Here is a 12,070-nt window from a genome sequence, read left to right as displayed (position 1 = left end):
CAGGCCATCTTCATCCCCTCCCACTCCCCTCTGTCCTGCATTGCTGCTCTGTTCTCTGCAACAGCACCTGTCCTATCTGATCCCCTCCCACCTCTTTCTCTTTGCCCTGCACCCCCCCCCCCACTCAGTTACATTCTTCTCTGCTCAGAGAGGCGACTCAGCCTGACAACTTAATGAGAGCTTAGTGACTGTTTTAGTCTTAATCTGTCTTATTACGCCCCCCCCACACCCCTCGCACACACACACACATGATCTAGCCTATATTTGAACATATACCATATGATTTTCTTTTTGTGGAGTACATTTTGCATAAGACAATTATGTTATTATGATGTATTTTTGAAATATTTTGCACAATAGTTTACATAAAGTAGCTATAATGTCCCAGCACCAGAAAATATTTTTACTGGTATTTAAGTACAATGTTCTAATTCCTTTGTATATGCAGTGGTTTGGGACAGGCAAAAGATAACAAATGCATCAGAAACGTCACCAAAATGGTGTCGCTATAGCGCTGATGAGAATGAGGCCCAAAGATTTGGACTTCAAACACAGATTCTTAGCAGTTTGTTCAGATCAAACGTTGCCACACAAAAATCCAAGGAGGCAGACAGAAGTAAAAAGACAAAAAGCAGTAAATATACACTGCTCAAAAAAATTAGAGGAACACTTTTTAATCAGTATAGCAGTCAAACTTCTGGGATATTGATCTGGTCAGTTAAGTAGCAGAGGGGGTAGTTAATCAGTTTCTGCTGCTTTGTTGTTAATGACATCAACACCAGGAGCATCAGAGGGGCAACAATGAGATGGCCCCCAAAACAGGAATGGCTTTCCAGGTTGAAGCCACTGATACTTTTTCCCTCCTCATCTCTTTTGACTGATTTTTTTTTATTTTTTTATTTTTTTACTGACTGTAGTTATTCATTTGGCTTGGATCAACATCTCTGTTGATAGCATGATGCGGTACCTGGATGCTACAGAGGTTGTACAAGTAGTCCAACTCCTCCAGGATGGCACATCAATATGTGCCGTTGCAAGAAGGTTTGATGTGTCTCCGAGCACAGTCTCAAGAGCATGGAGGAGATTCCAGGAGACAGGCAGTTACTCCAGGAGAGCTGGACAGGGTCGTAGAAGGTCCTTAAACCCTCAGCAGGATCGGTATCTGCTCCTCTGTGCAAGGACGAAAAGGGTGAGCACTGCCAGAGCCCTACAAAATGACCTCAAAATGAATGTTTCTGACCAAACAATCAGAAACAGGCTCCATGAGGGTGGCCTGAGGGCCCAACATCCTGTAGTGGGTCCTGTGCTCACTGCTCGGCACCGCAGAGCTCGATTGGCATTTGCCATAGACCACCAGAATTGGCAACTACACCACTGGCGCCCTATGCTCTTCACTGATGAGAGCAGGTTCAACCTGAGCACATGCGACAGATGTGAAAAGGTCTGGAGATGCCGTGGAGAACGTTATGCTGCCCTCAACATCATTCAGCATGACCGGTTTGGTGGTGGGTCAGTGATGGTCTGGGGAGGCACAGACCTCTACAGGTTAGATAATGGCACCCTGACTGCTATTAGGTATCGGGATGAAATCCTTGGACCCATTGTCAGAACCTACGCTGGTGCAGTGGGACCTGGGTTCCTCCTGGTCCACAACAATGCCCGACCTCATGTGGCTAGAGTATGCAGGCAGTTCCTGGAGGATGAAGTAATTGATACCATTGACTGGCCCCCACGTTCACCTGACCTAAACCCAATAGAACACCTCTGGGACATTATGTTCAGGTCCATCATGATCCTCAGACTGTCCAGGAGCTCAGTGATGCCCTGGTCCAGATCTGGGAGGAGATCCCCCAGGTCACCATTCGTCGTCTCATTAGGAGCATGCCCCGACGTTGTCAGGCATGCATACAAGCACGTGGGGTTGACACAAACTACTGAGAATCATTTTGAGTTGCTACAATGACATTTTGGCAAAATGGACCACTCTGCTGCATCATTTTTTCACTTTCATTTTTGGGGTGTCTTTGATTTTCCCCCACCCCCTCTATAGGGTGATCATTTTCATTTCTATCAAATTATGTGGCATCATTTTGTTACTAATACATCACCTACTTTTCATCAGGAAAGATATTCAAGATCATTTTTCCCCCTTTTAGATCTGATGTGTTTTAGAAGTGTTCCTCTAATTTTCCAAGGTAGTTTTCTGTGTCAACTGGACTGTGTTTCTTCTCTTTTGAAGACGTTTCACCTTCTATCCAGAAGGCTTCTTCAGTTCTGAACTCGCTGGGGACAGAGCTTGAAAATATAGCCCCTGTGGACCATTGGCATGTTAATGATCTGAGTGGTCACCTGAGTGTCGTTGGCAGGGTCATTGGTAGGGTCATTCACCTAGTTTCAGTTGAGGTGTCTCACTTGGTGGTGAGTCACCAGGTCTCCTGGAATGGTGTGAATGTTTGTTTTGCTGTTGGAAGGAGTGGAGGACTGCATTGTATGTGGGTGTTAGGAAGTGCCTCAGCCCACCACCTCTGTTTAAGGATGACTTTTCCAATTTGACATGGATGGCTTTCTTGACACCCCTCTCAAACCAGCGGTCTTCTCTGGCCAGTATCCGTAAAAACTACGTTGGATAACAATGACCTGGATGACTGAGAATCTACACAGACTTCCTCTAATTTGTTTGAGCAGTGTATATGAGTCAAACAGAGAGAATAATCTACAAAATCCTTTTATGCTATGTATTGAGAGGACTTTCCTCGTGCTTGTCCTCCATATTGAGTCAAAGTCAACCCTGAATCATTGGGTCTCATTCATGAAATGTTAGTAATTTAGCCAACTCCAATAAAAACCTATTCTGGGTTCAGGAACAGGTGAAACTGTTTGGGAAAGTCAGATCGGAGTTTGGGGGACATTAAAACAATATCAACAAAAGGTTAAAAATGTATCCTTCCCAGGATACATTTACATAGACAAAGCCTATGCTGAGAGCCAGCAAGGTATCACTGCTGCCATCTTCAGAAAAACTATCCAGACCACCAACTTGCTTTGAAACATCTCACCTACAAACTGTTTGGTCCATGTTCACAGCCATCATCTATCCCCCAAACCAAGCCACATCCCTCCTTCCTCATTTTGACCCAGTTATCCACCATCTCACTTTTTGTTCTCCTCCTGGACAATTTATTTTACACATCAATGATGTATATAAGGTAAGCAACCAGCCACATAATTTCTGTATCTTCTACAATGTCTCAACTTAATCCAACACATTATTTTCCCAACACACAGTTGTGGACACATTCCTTACTTGGTGTGCTCCACCAGTCTCAGCATTCAACAGTTATCTAGCCCCAATCTCCAGATCTTTAACCACCTTGCTATCATTATTCACATAGAAATACCTATCCCTTCCACGAAACACAACTGGACCCCAACTTTCAGAATTCTTGAATTCACTCCTTCCTCACCAACAGACACCAGTTTCAGTATAAAAAAAACTGTACGTCTGCCACTGCCCCTGTCACAGGGTGTCTCACAGAGGTTGATGTTTGGCCCCATCCAGCTCATTCTCTACATGCTCCTCTGTGCCCAGACCATCTGTCAATGAGGCCTCCAGTTTCCCTGCTATGCCAATGACATCCAAATATATACCTGCACCAAAGCCATCACCAACATCACTCACTCATCTCTGACTCTCAATAGTGAGTTAGCATCCTCTATGGTCTACCATCCAAAGTCATCAATAAACTACACAACATCCATAGCTCTGTTGCATTTTTTTTTCATCTGCACCATCTCCCAAGACCACATCACCCCTGTTCTCCAAAATCTTCACTGGCTCCCCATTACACAACAAATACAGTTGGAAATTCTCTCCCCTAAACTCAGAGCACGCAATAACCAGGCCCCCTCCTCCATGATAGATCTACTAAGTAACGTCTGCTCCTCTGAAGGACATCTCTCGATATTTCCATGGACCGCCCCCCTAACCCATCTACCCATCCAAACCCTCTTCAATCAGCTCTTATTATATAATTTTTAAAATGCATAATTTAGATAATTTGTGTTATGTATATTTTTGTATAATATGTAGTTTGTAATATATGATGTATAATTAGCTAATTAGCCATCAGTGCTAACTCCATCCTCTGCTTCTAGTTTGCACTTCACTACTAATTTCAATGAAATAAACTAGCCTTATTCTAGGTTGTTCTCATGTCTTGCAGTTACCTGCCAACTGTTATGAACAAGGTATTCTTTAGAATAGATGAGAAAACAGTAAAAAGGAGTAAATGATCAGAGACATTTCAGTGTTTTCCACAGTTGTATACATGTAAAAGTCTAATGGATAAGCGTTTCAGCCCGCTTTACTTTAAAGACACGACCACACCATGGTGGTATGCTAGTGTAATGGAAAATCACCGCGACAGTACCACCCTCCTACTGTACTGTGTTGCATTGACATTGCCTGGTGAAAAAGTGTCTTTAGTAAATGCTTGGATGCTTTCCTACCCCATAATTGCTTTGTGCAGAGGTTAGAGGCCAAGAAAATGAATCCCCAAAGATGTCATTCATTAGCCTAATGTGATCATTGGTGCAGCAGATACATCAGTATAAGTAACAAGAAATTGTTTTGATAAAGAGTTTCAGTGAATAGTTAATCTAGCATTGTTCTTGCTCCCTCAGAAGTAGGAAACAAAGAAAGACAGAAATGTAGAGATTAGTCTGGTTAAGAGAACAGCAGCCTTGATACAGTCTTAAAACTTTCGCAGCCTATTTACCCAATGTTGATGGGGGTGGGGGTGTGTGTGTGTGAAGACATTCAGGACCTGTTTAAACAATCTCTTCCAAATGTTCTGTTTTTACATTACAGAGGATGGGCTAGCGTTTACAACATGCTCACTCTGGAGCCCAGTTTCATAATGTTTTAATTTCCTTCCATTCTTCTGGAAACACACAGAAACTGCTTTCGAAGATCTAAGTACAACATTAACCAGGAGCTGAAGCACAAAGGACATGACCACATGTTGGTTAAGCAAAGGTGGTGACGCCCTGTGGTCGGGCAAATGTGGAAGATGCTCAGCAGGGGCTTGCATTTATTCTTTAAAAGCAGGCCTGATGTTTGCTGGCACCTCTAATGGCCCAGATATTTTAATTTCAGAGTGTGGTAAGAAGCACATTTGGTGTTTTTGCATTTGTTTTTCTAGTTGTTTCATGATGTTCAGGATGTGGTGCGTGTACAGCGATGATGAAGCTGTTTCAGGGTGATTGGACCAGTGTGATAGCGCTTTTGTATTTGGTATTTGAATCTGTCCAGGAACTCCACCTACTGCATGAAAGTGTCGATGTCAGTGACCATAGAGGCCAGTGACGAGGGGAAGTGCTTCAGCAGCAAAATGCGCTACATGGAGAAAGCTGAGATAACTCACGGCAAAATGATGAGCTGCCCAGATATTGAAGATTACCTGGCTCCATACAAGCAACCACAGATGAATTGGTACAAGGTATGAGAACAGTTCGGGCATACAGTCAGTGGGTTCTGCATGTGTTCTTGATTGTGATTTGATGTGGTGTCTTGGCAGGAGTGTGAACAAATCGAATGGAGGAAGTCTATTGTAGCAAACAGCACACATGTCTGGATTCCTGAGGTGGAAGAGGGTGATGGCGGGAACTACACCTGTGAGTTGCAGTATGGCTCCAGACTGGTACGCAGAACATTACTGCTAAAGGTCACAGGTAAGAAGCTGCCACTGATGATCAATACTGTGTTCACAAAACCAAAAACATTTTTCCTTTTTTGAAGCAAAGTTTGGTTAATATACAGAATATAGATTTTTTTGTATTATTATTTATGGGTACATTTGGAAAGGGATGGTTGGCTGTTAACATTAACTATAAAACTATCAATACATTTCAAGATAATACAAAGAATCAATCAATCTTTATTTATATAGCATCTGTTACAATCAGAATTATTTCTAGGCGCTTTCCAGAATCCCAGGGCCTGACCCCCAACAAGCCACAGTGGCAAGGAAAAACTCCCCTTTAACAGGAAGAAACCTTGAGCAGGACCAGGCTCATATAGGGGGACCCTCCTGCTGATGGGGGCTGGATAGAGAGAGAGGAGAAGGGGGAGGAGAGAATAGGTAGAACATAGAGAAACATAATATTAATTAAAATAAGCTGCCGGTTGAGTTGAGTGGGTCAGCGAGGTCGGAGGTCAGTAGGTCAGCATACAGCTTATGAAGGCAGTGATACCTGTACATGAATACAGAAGGGGGGGGGCAGAAAAACTACACAAGAAATAACATCACTGGTCGGGGAGAGGAGAGGAGAGAGGAGAGGAGAGGAGGAGAGGAGAGGAGAGGAGGAGAGGAGAGGAGGAGAGGAGAGGAGAGGAGAGGAGAGGAGAGGAGGCTATGACCCAGCAGGGTGACAGAGGCCTGTCAGGTGATCATGTTTCTGGACCCTGACAGCCTCAGCCTATAGCAGCATAGCTAAGATGTTAACCTAATAATTAGACGACCCCCTAAAACAAGAAAAAGAACCTTATGTTTATAGTTGCATATAATAAACAAGATTTTCATTATAATTTAATTATTTAGAAGTTGTGAAAGATTTGGAAAGCTCTTGCAGTCACTAAAATTAAAGAATTAAAAAATAAAATATTCTATATTATAATATTCTTCTACAAATATGTTTTTTCTTAGCCTGACTGTGTTTACAATATTTCCAGTGCTGACCTGGACTAAAAGTGTCCTGAGGGTTCTCTTGCTGAGGGTCCTTTGCAGAATCTTAGCTGTTGCTATGACAGAGAACAAGTCAGAGTGTCCCTATCCCTGAGGGACAAAGGCTTGTTGAGTACATCCTCCAACCCACATCACAGCCCAGAGTGCACCAATCACCCCTGACACCACAGCCTGGATTTAACTCCCAACATTTTCTAAAAGTCACTTTTCAGCCTTTCAATTCAGTATTTTCTTCCTGTTGTTTATCTGCTTGAGGTTTTCTATGATCCAGGTGTAGTTGGATATTAGTTTACTCATCCTGGATGGTCGTTCTGAGTTTTTTGTAGGGGTCTATTAACAAATCACATCTGGACTTGGACTGACTCATATTTATCCATCATCTTGGTCAAAGCACACCGTTGATCTGATCCCTTGCTGTGCTGCAAGGGAACAGATCAACAGTGTCCCTGCCACCTGCCACACTTGATGCTCATTTGTGCAAAGATTTGCTAGTCTGGTTACTGGCTGCTAGTGACTCAGCTCTGTCTGGTTGTGTGGGTATTCCATAATGGAACTTTCTTGTGGTTTTGTTCTTGTGTGTATGTGTGGGTCTTGCCTGTTGGCAGCTGGTTCTTTTGTGCCATGTGGCATCTTGAAGGTCTATTATGGCACTTCTGCTACCATGTCGACGCCTGGATGTAGCAGCTGTATGTTGGTGGGGTCTTGGTAGCAAGGTACTCTAAAACTCTAGTGACAGCAACACAACTGTGCATGTAGAAATGAAAAAATATATAGATATAGAGATAAAAAAAAGAGAGAAATGATGATACATTAAATTACAGTCAACAGACAAATCCTGATTATTTACAGTGCGCACAATCCAAACTGTAAAAGCTTCTCATGAAATACACTGCACAAACAGCCTGAAATTCCATCATGGAACTTAAAACTTTAGAACAAAAAAACATGACATAACCAGCCAAATGTTGCCGACAGGCTGAATTTATATTTTTCTTTGTCTTTTTTCTTTGTTTTAGCTGTGTGTTTAGCACTCCAACAACACCACCAAGAAATTGTAAATTCAAACTCTCAACCACAAAATGCAGCTGATGGGTTTAACTCTGTAAACATGTTACTGGTTTTGGCCAGTCAAGAGAGAGTTGTCAAAGAGTTCTGACCCCCCTCCCCCATCACTCTGCAAGATGACCTTTCACCTTTATTAGCTCCACAGTGTTGATAGTTATCACACTGGCCAGAAAAGATATACAGATACACACACACACATACACACACACATATACTGTATATGTGTATAGATAAGTCCTTTCTATTGGAAGGACAGAATACATTTATCAATTACGCACTGCTTTGATTAAACAGAAAACACAAACTTGGGTATAATTAGCTGACAACACAAACAGTTCGACACAACCAGGTCACCATTTTGAAGTTTCCCATTATTCCTCATGCTCTTCATTTGGACTAACCCAATCCTCTTCCTCCACTTCCTGTCTTTCTTTATCCTATCTTCTTCTCACCTTCTTATCTTACATCATGATAACTGGATCTGTGATGTTAGTTTCTTGTTGGTTTTTTCTCATTAATCCAAGTGGATATTCTCTTTTTGTAAATTCTTTACTTACATTTTTTTGTCCCAACTCATCGTCTCTTCCTTGTGTGCAGTTCATTGTCAGATCATCTGCTGTCCCTGTTCCTGTCAACATGCCATCACCATGTAAGTTATTTGTTTGCAGCTAAATTCTCTCCTAGCTCCATTCATTGTGTGTTAGTGCTGTCTTTATTTGGGTGATCCCTAAATTGTTTAAATTGCATGGTTTTTGGATGAATCACCTTCGCAGCTCCATCTGCCTATTCATTTGGACCTCCATGTGCTTCACCTGTGGACTGTCACAGCCATAATATTCAATATTATGGTTCCATATTCCACTGCCACTCCCGTAACTGGCCTGGATAGATGTCAGTATGATCTGGCCTCGCTGAAACACCGAAGCTTGAAATAAGTAAATTGAGATTAACAAGCGTTAAAATAGTTAGCGACCATAATGAAATACCTTGTTACCTGTTGCTTTAGCAGCTTTAATAAATAGTTGCCATTCTTGTGTCCTACTGCTGAGATACCCAAGTTGGACTCCTTTTGTTCCTCTAGAAAGAATAATGAAACAGATATCGTCATAAACAGGCACATACACACAGCAACATGGTGCCAGGGACACTCAGTCAAACACACGAGCTCCATCTAATCTTGTAGACCCAGCATCCCCTGGTGCCGCAGCCTCACCACAGCTACAGGTCAAGTTTCTGCAATGTCACAAGATTTATTTCTGTGCAGAACTGTACTTTACACCAAGATCTTGTATTGATGGTGGGAGAGCTGGACACAAAGCTTCTCCATCACAACCCAAAGATTCTCCAAGCGTGGACTCTGTGGTGGCCGATCTATGACTGGAAAATGTGTCTTTATGCTCCCCAGCAAATGGAAGCCTTTTTTTCCTGAGTGGTTTTCTTACTTCCTTGGCTTCCTTGCGTGCATTGCCCCTGTTGATGCGCTCTTACTTCACCACTAAGCCCAGAGTTGAGTTCTGCTGGTGGTTTTCTAAGATCTCATTTCACAAAACCTTCATCATTCAGGATTTTTTCCAGAGCACATTTCTTGAAACTGATGGGTCCACAGTATCCTTACAGTTATTAATAATGGGCAGTTTCCAGTTCTTAATCCAATTTTAGTAGTTTCTGCAATCTCCTTTGGGGTTTTCCCTGCTTAATGCAGGAAAATGGTTTGATCGTTTTCAAACAGACTAATATGGTTCCCTTGAGCACAGGATGAGTGTTCCAACATGAGATATTGCTTACTGCATCACTTACTCTTAGATAACTGTTGCCAGCTGAAAGATAATGGCCTCTACAGTAATTACCCAGTAGGAGGCTCGTACCTCTTTGCTTAGTTAAATCAAGGTGGTGACGTGTTTTTTGGGCAGGCCATTAATCAGTTAGAAAGAACTACAATAAAAATACAACAGTATTTTTGAAAGGAATTCTGAGGTAACTGCAAAAGTCATAAACCCTGCATTAATTATTGTTTTGAATTCTTAATGATAAATCTCTATCTTCCCGTTAATTCCAAATCTTCATCAGATTGTGTAGCCTAATACTGTAAAGAAAAGAATCACACAAATATAATAGGAAATAAAAAAACCAGAAATAATTACAATACAACTGCTCTGATTTAGATGTATTGATTAGCATTTTTACTTAAATTGTAAGTAAATACGAACCATCTATTTTCGTCTTTTATTATCCTTTACCTTACGCTTCTAAACTTTATCACTCCCAGCTCTCCAGACCACCCACCCTCCCAGGGTTCTTTTCCCTCCAGAGAAGCAGGACACAGTGACAGAAGTCATAGCAGGTAACAGCTGTTCCTTCTTGGTTTTTCTGTTCACATAGAAAAAATATTTATGCTCTTGTTGCAGTGTGAGAAGTAACCATGCTTGCTTATGATTCTTAAATTTCCAATGTATTATTATTATTATTATTATTATTACTATTATTATTATTATTACTGTTATTATTAATAACAATATTATTGTTGTTGTTGTTGTTATCATTATTAGTATTATTATTATTAACGTCCAGTAGAAATGGTAAATTCCATCTCTGGTGTGTTTTTGGTCCCTGAGGACACAGTTTCATGTTTTACTGTCAAAGCATTTTCACACTTGGAATGGCTTTGGAATGTGCTGGAGCTAACCCGGAGAGATGCCTTAAGTGGAATATTTTTGTCACTTTTATGTGTGGAATGGAGGTTAACGGATGGGTATTCAAAGTCTGTCTGAAAAACTACATATTAACGTTGAGAATGTTTTTTTTTATGTTCTCATCTCTCGTTAAGGAAAGGTCTGTATGTTTGGTGCATTCATATTTTTAGTTTTTGTCTCTTTATCAGCATCTATGACCAATCAAACCTCTTCTGGTCGAGTGGTTTCTAATTGGTTGAAGGGCCCTACTCTGTCCTCCCATTCTGTTAACTTACATGTGCATACGCACTTTAGTTGAGGAAGCAACGCTGCAAGCTGCTCGCAGGCATCAGCAAGCATCTGATTCCTCCTGTGGCTTAAGTGGCCTTTTCAAGGCAAAGTAACAAACTCTAAACTCACTGAAAAGCAATAAGGAGAGTTGGAATGTGAGAGAAACATTACAAAGTGAACATCGATATGGCATAGCCGTGATGTACACCTGTGGATCTGAAAAGATTTAAATGGATGTGGAGGTTGCTGCCCCTTCTGAAGCTTTTCCACTGCTCTTCTGCTCTCTGTCTCTTGAGGACGTCCAGAGGACGGGGTGGGGCCATCCCCAGATTCTGAGCTGTCCTCTTGTAAATACGATGAAAGTTTTTACTAAAATTTGCTGCCAAGTTGCTTTTGTTGCTGCAGTGGCTGTGTAGCTTCGGCTAATTATGTGTTTACCTCATTGGATTACTCTTCAAAATACTGTGTTTTATCCTCTGTGACTGTTGGTACTGTGTCCTCTGTGCACTGTGACTGAGAGTAACATCTACTTGAGCAAAAATCTCGTTCATGTTTAGTAGTTTTTATACTTCATTGGACTGTTTGTGGAGGGGGTAGAAGAAGAATGTGGATTCTGGGAGACATGCAGTAGGAAGGAGGGAGGGATCAGTAATAGAGCCAGGGTGGGAGGAACTTTTCCCCGTAGTTCTGCATGCTAAAATTCTAATATCCCACCTTTAAGAATCCAAGATTTAATGGTTAATGGATTGTGTAGAAAGCACTCAGAAGGTTAAAGAACATGTCCCTTATAGTGCTCCCAGTGCTCTCCAGATGTGAAACTGACCAATGCAGCAGGGAGATGATAGCATCTTCCACACCAAAGCCCAATCGATATGACGGCTGCACCTCGCTGCTCACCAGGTGTCACAGGTTGGTGAGAACAATCTTCCCCATCATTTTTATCAGGTGGAAGGTTCAAGCCACTGGCCTGAAGTGGTTGGGCTTCCTGGGATGTGCTGCCTTAGGAACTGGACCCACACATGAGGGTTGGGTCAGGGTTATTTTCCACAGGAGTGGAACTCTCTACAGACTCACCCTGACATTCAAGATGTGTAGAAGTATTCCACAGAACTGATTTGCACAGTCCTGGAGTTAATGCCATCAGGGCCAATGGCTTTTCTCATCTTGGGTGGGGGGGTGGGGTTATGGTGTGACTCCTGTTGGGAGCAAATTAAAATCACAAGGATCAAAAAAGGCACTCAAAGGCCAGACCAGACGCGGTGGGACCATCCAAATATTAATAATGTCCAAATATTAAAG

General features: G+C 42.0%; 1 protein-coding gene across 3 annotated transcripts in view; it reads left to right on the top strand.

The window, feature by feature from the left end:
- The window catches only part of il1rapl2 (interleukin 1 receptor accessory protein-like 2), a 60,105-nt gene that overhangs the window by 23,142 nt on the left and 24,893 nt on the right, over positions 1–12,070 (top strand). For all 3 annotated transcript variants that reach the window (XM_057043919.1, XM_057043920.1, XM_057043921.1), the window contains 3 exons: positions 5,315–5,501; positions 5,580–5,733; positions 10,078–10,152. In XM_057043919.1, coding sequence (XP_056899899.1) covers positions 5,315–5,501; positions 5,580–5,733; positions 10,078–10,152 — 416 coding nt within the window. The remainder of the gene's footprint in view (positions 1–5,314; positions 5,502–5,579; positions 5,734–10,077; positions 10,153–12,070) is intronic.

The sequence above is a fragment of the Takifugu flavidus genome, chromosome 9 (assembly GCF_003711565.1).
Source record: "Takifugu flavidus isolate HTHZ2018 chromosome 9, ASM371156v2, whole genome shotgun sequence".
NCBI classification, from domain to species: domain Eukaryota; kingdom Metazoa; phylum Chordata; class Actinopteri; order Tetraodontiformes; family Tetraodontidae; genus Takifugu; species Takifugu flavidus.
The sequence above is the reverse complement of the archived record's forward strand: the minus strand, read 5'-3'. Positions and strand labels throughout refer to the sequence as shown.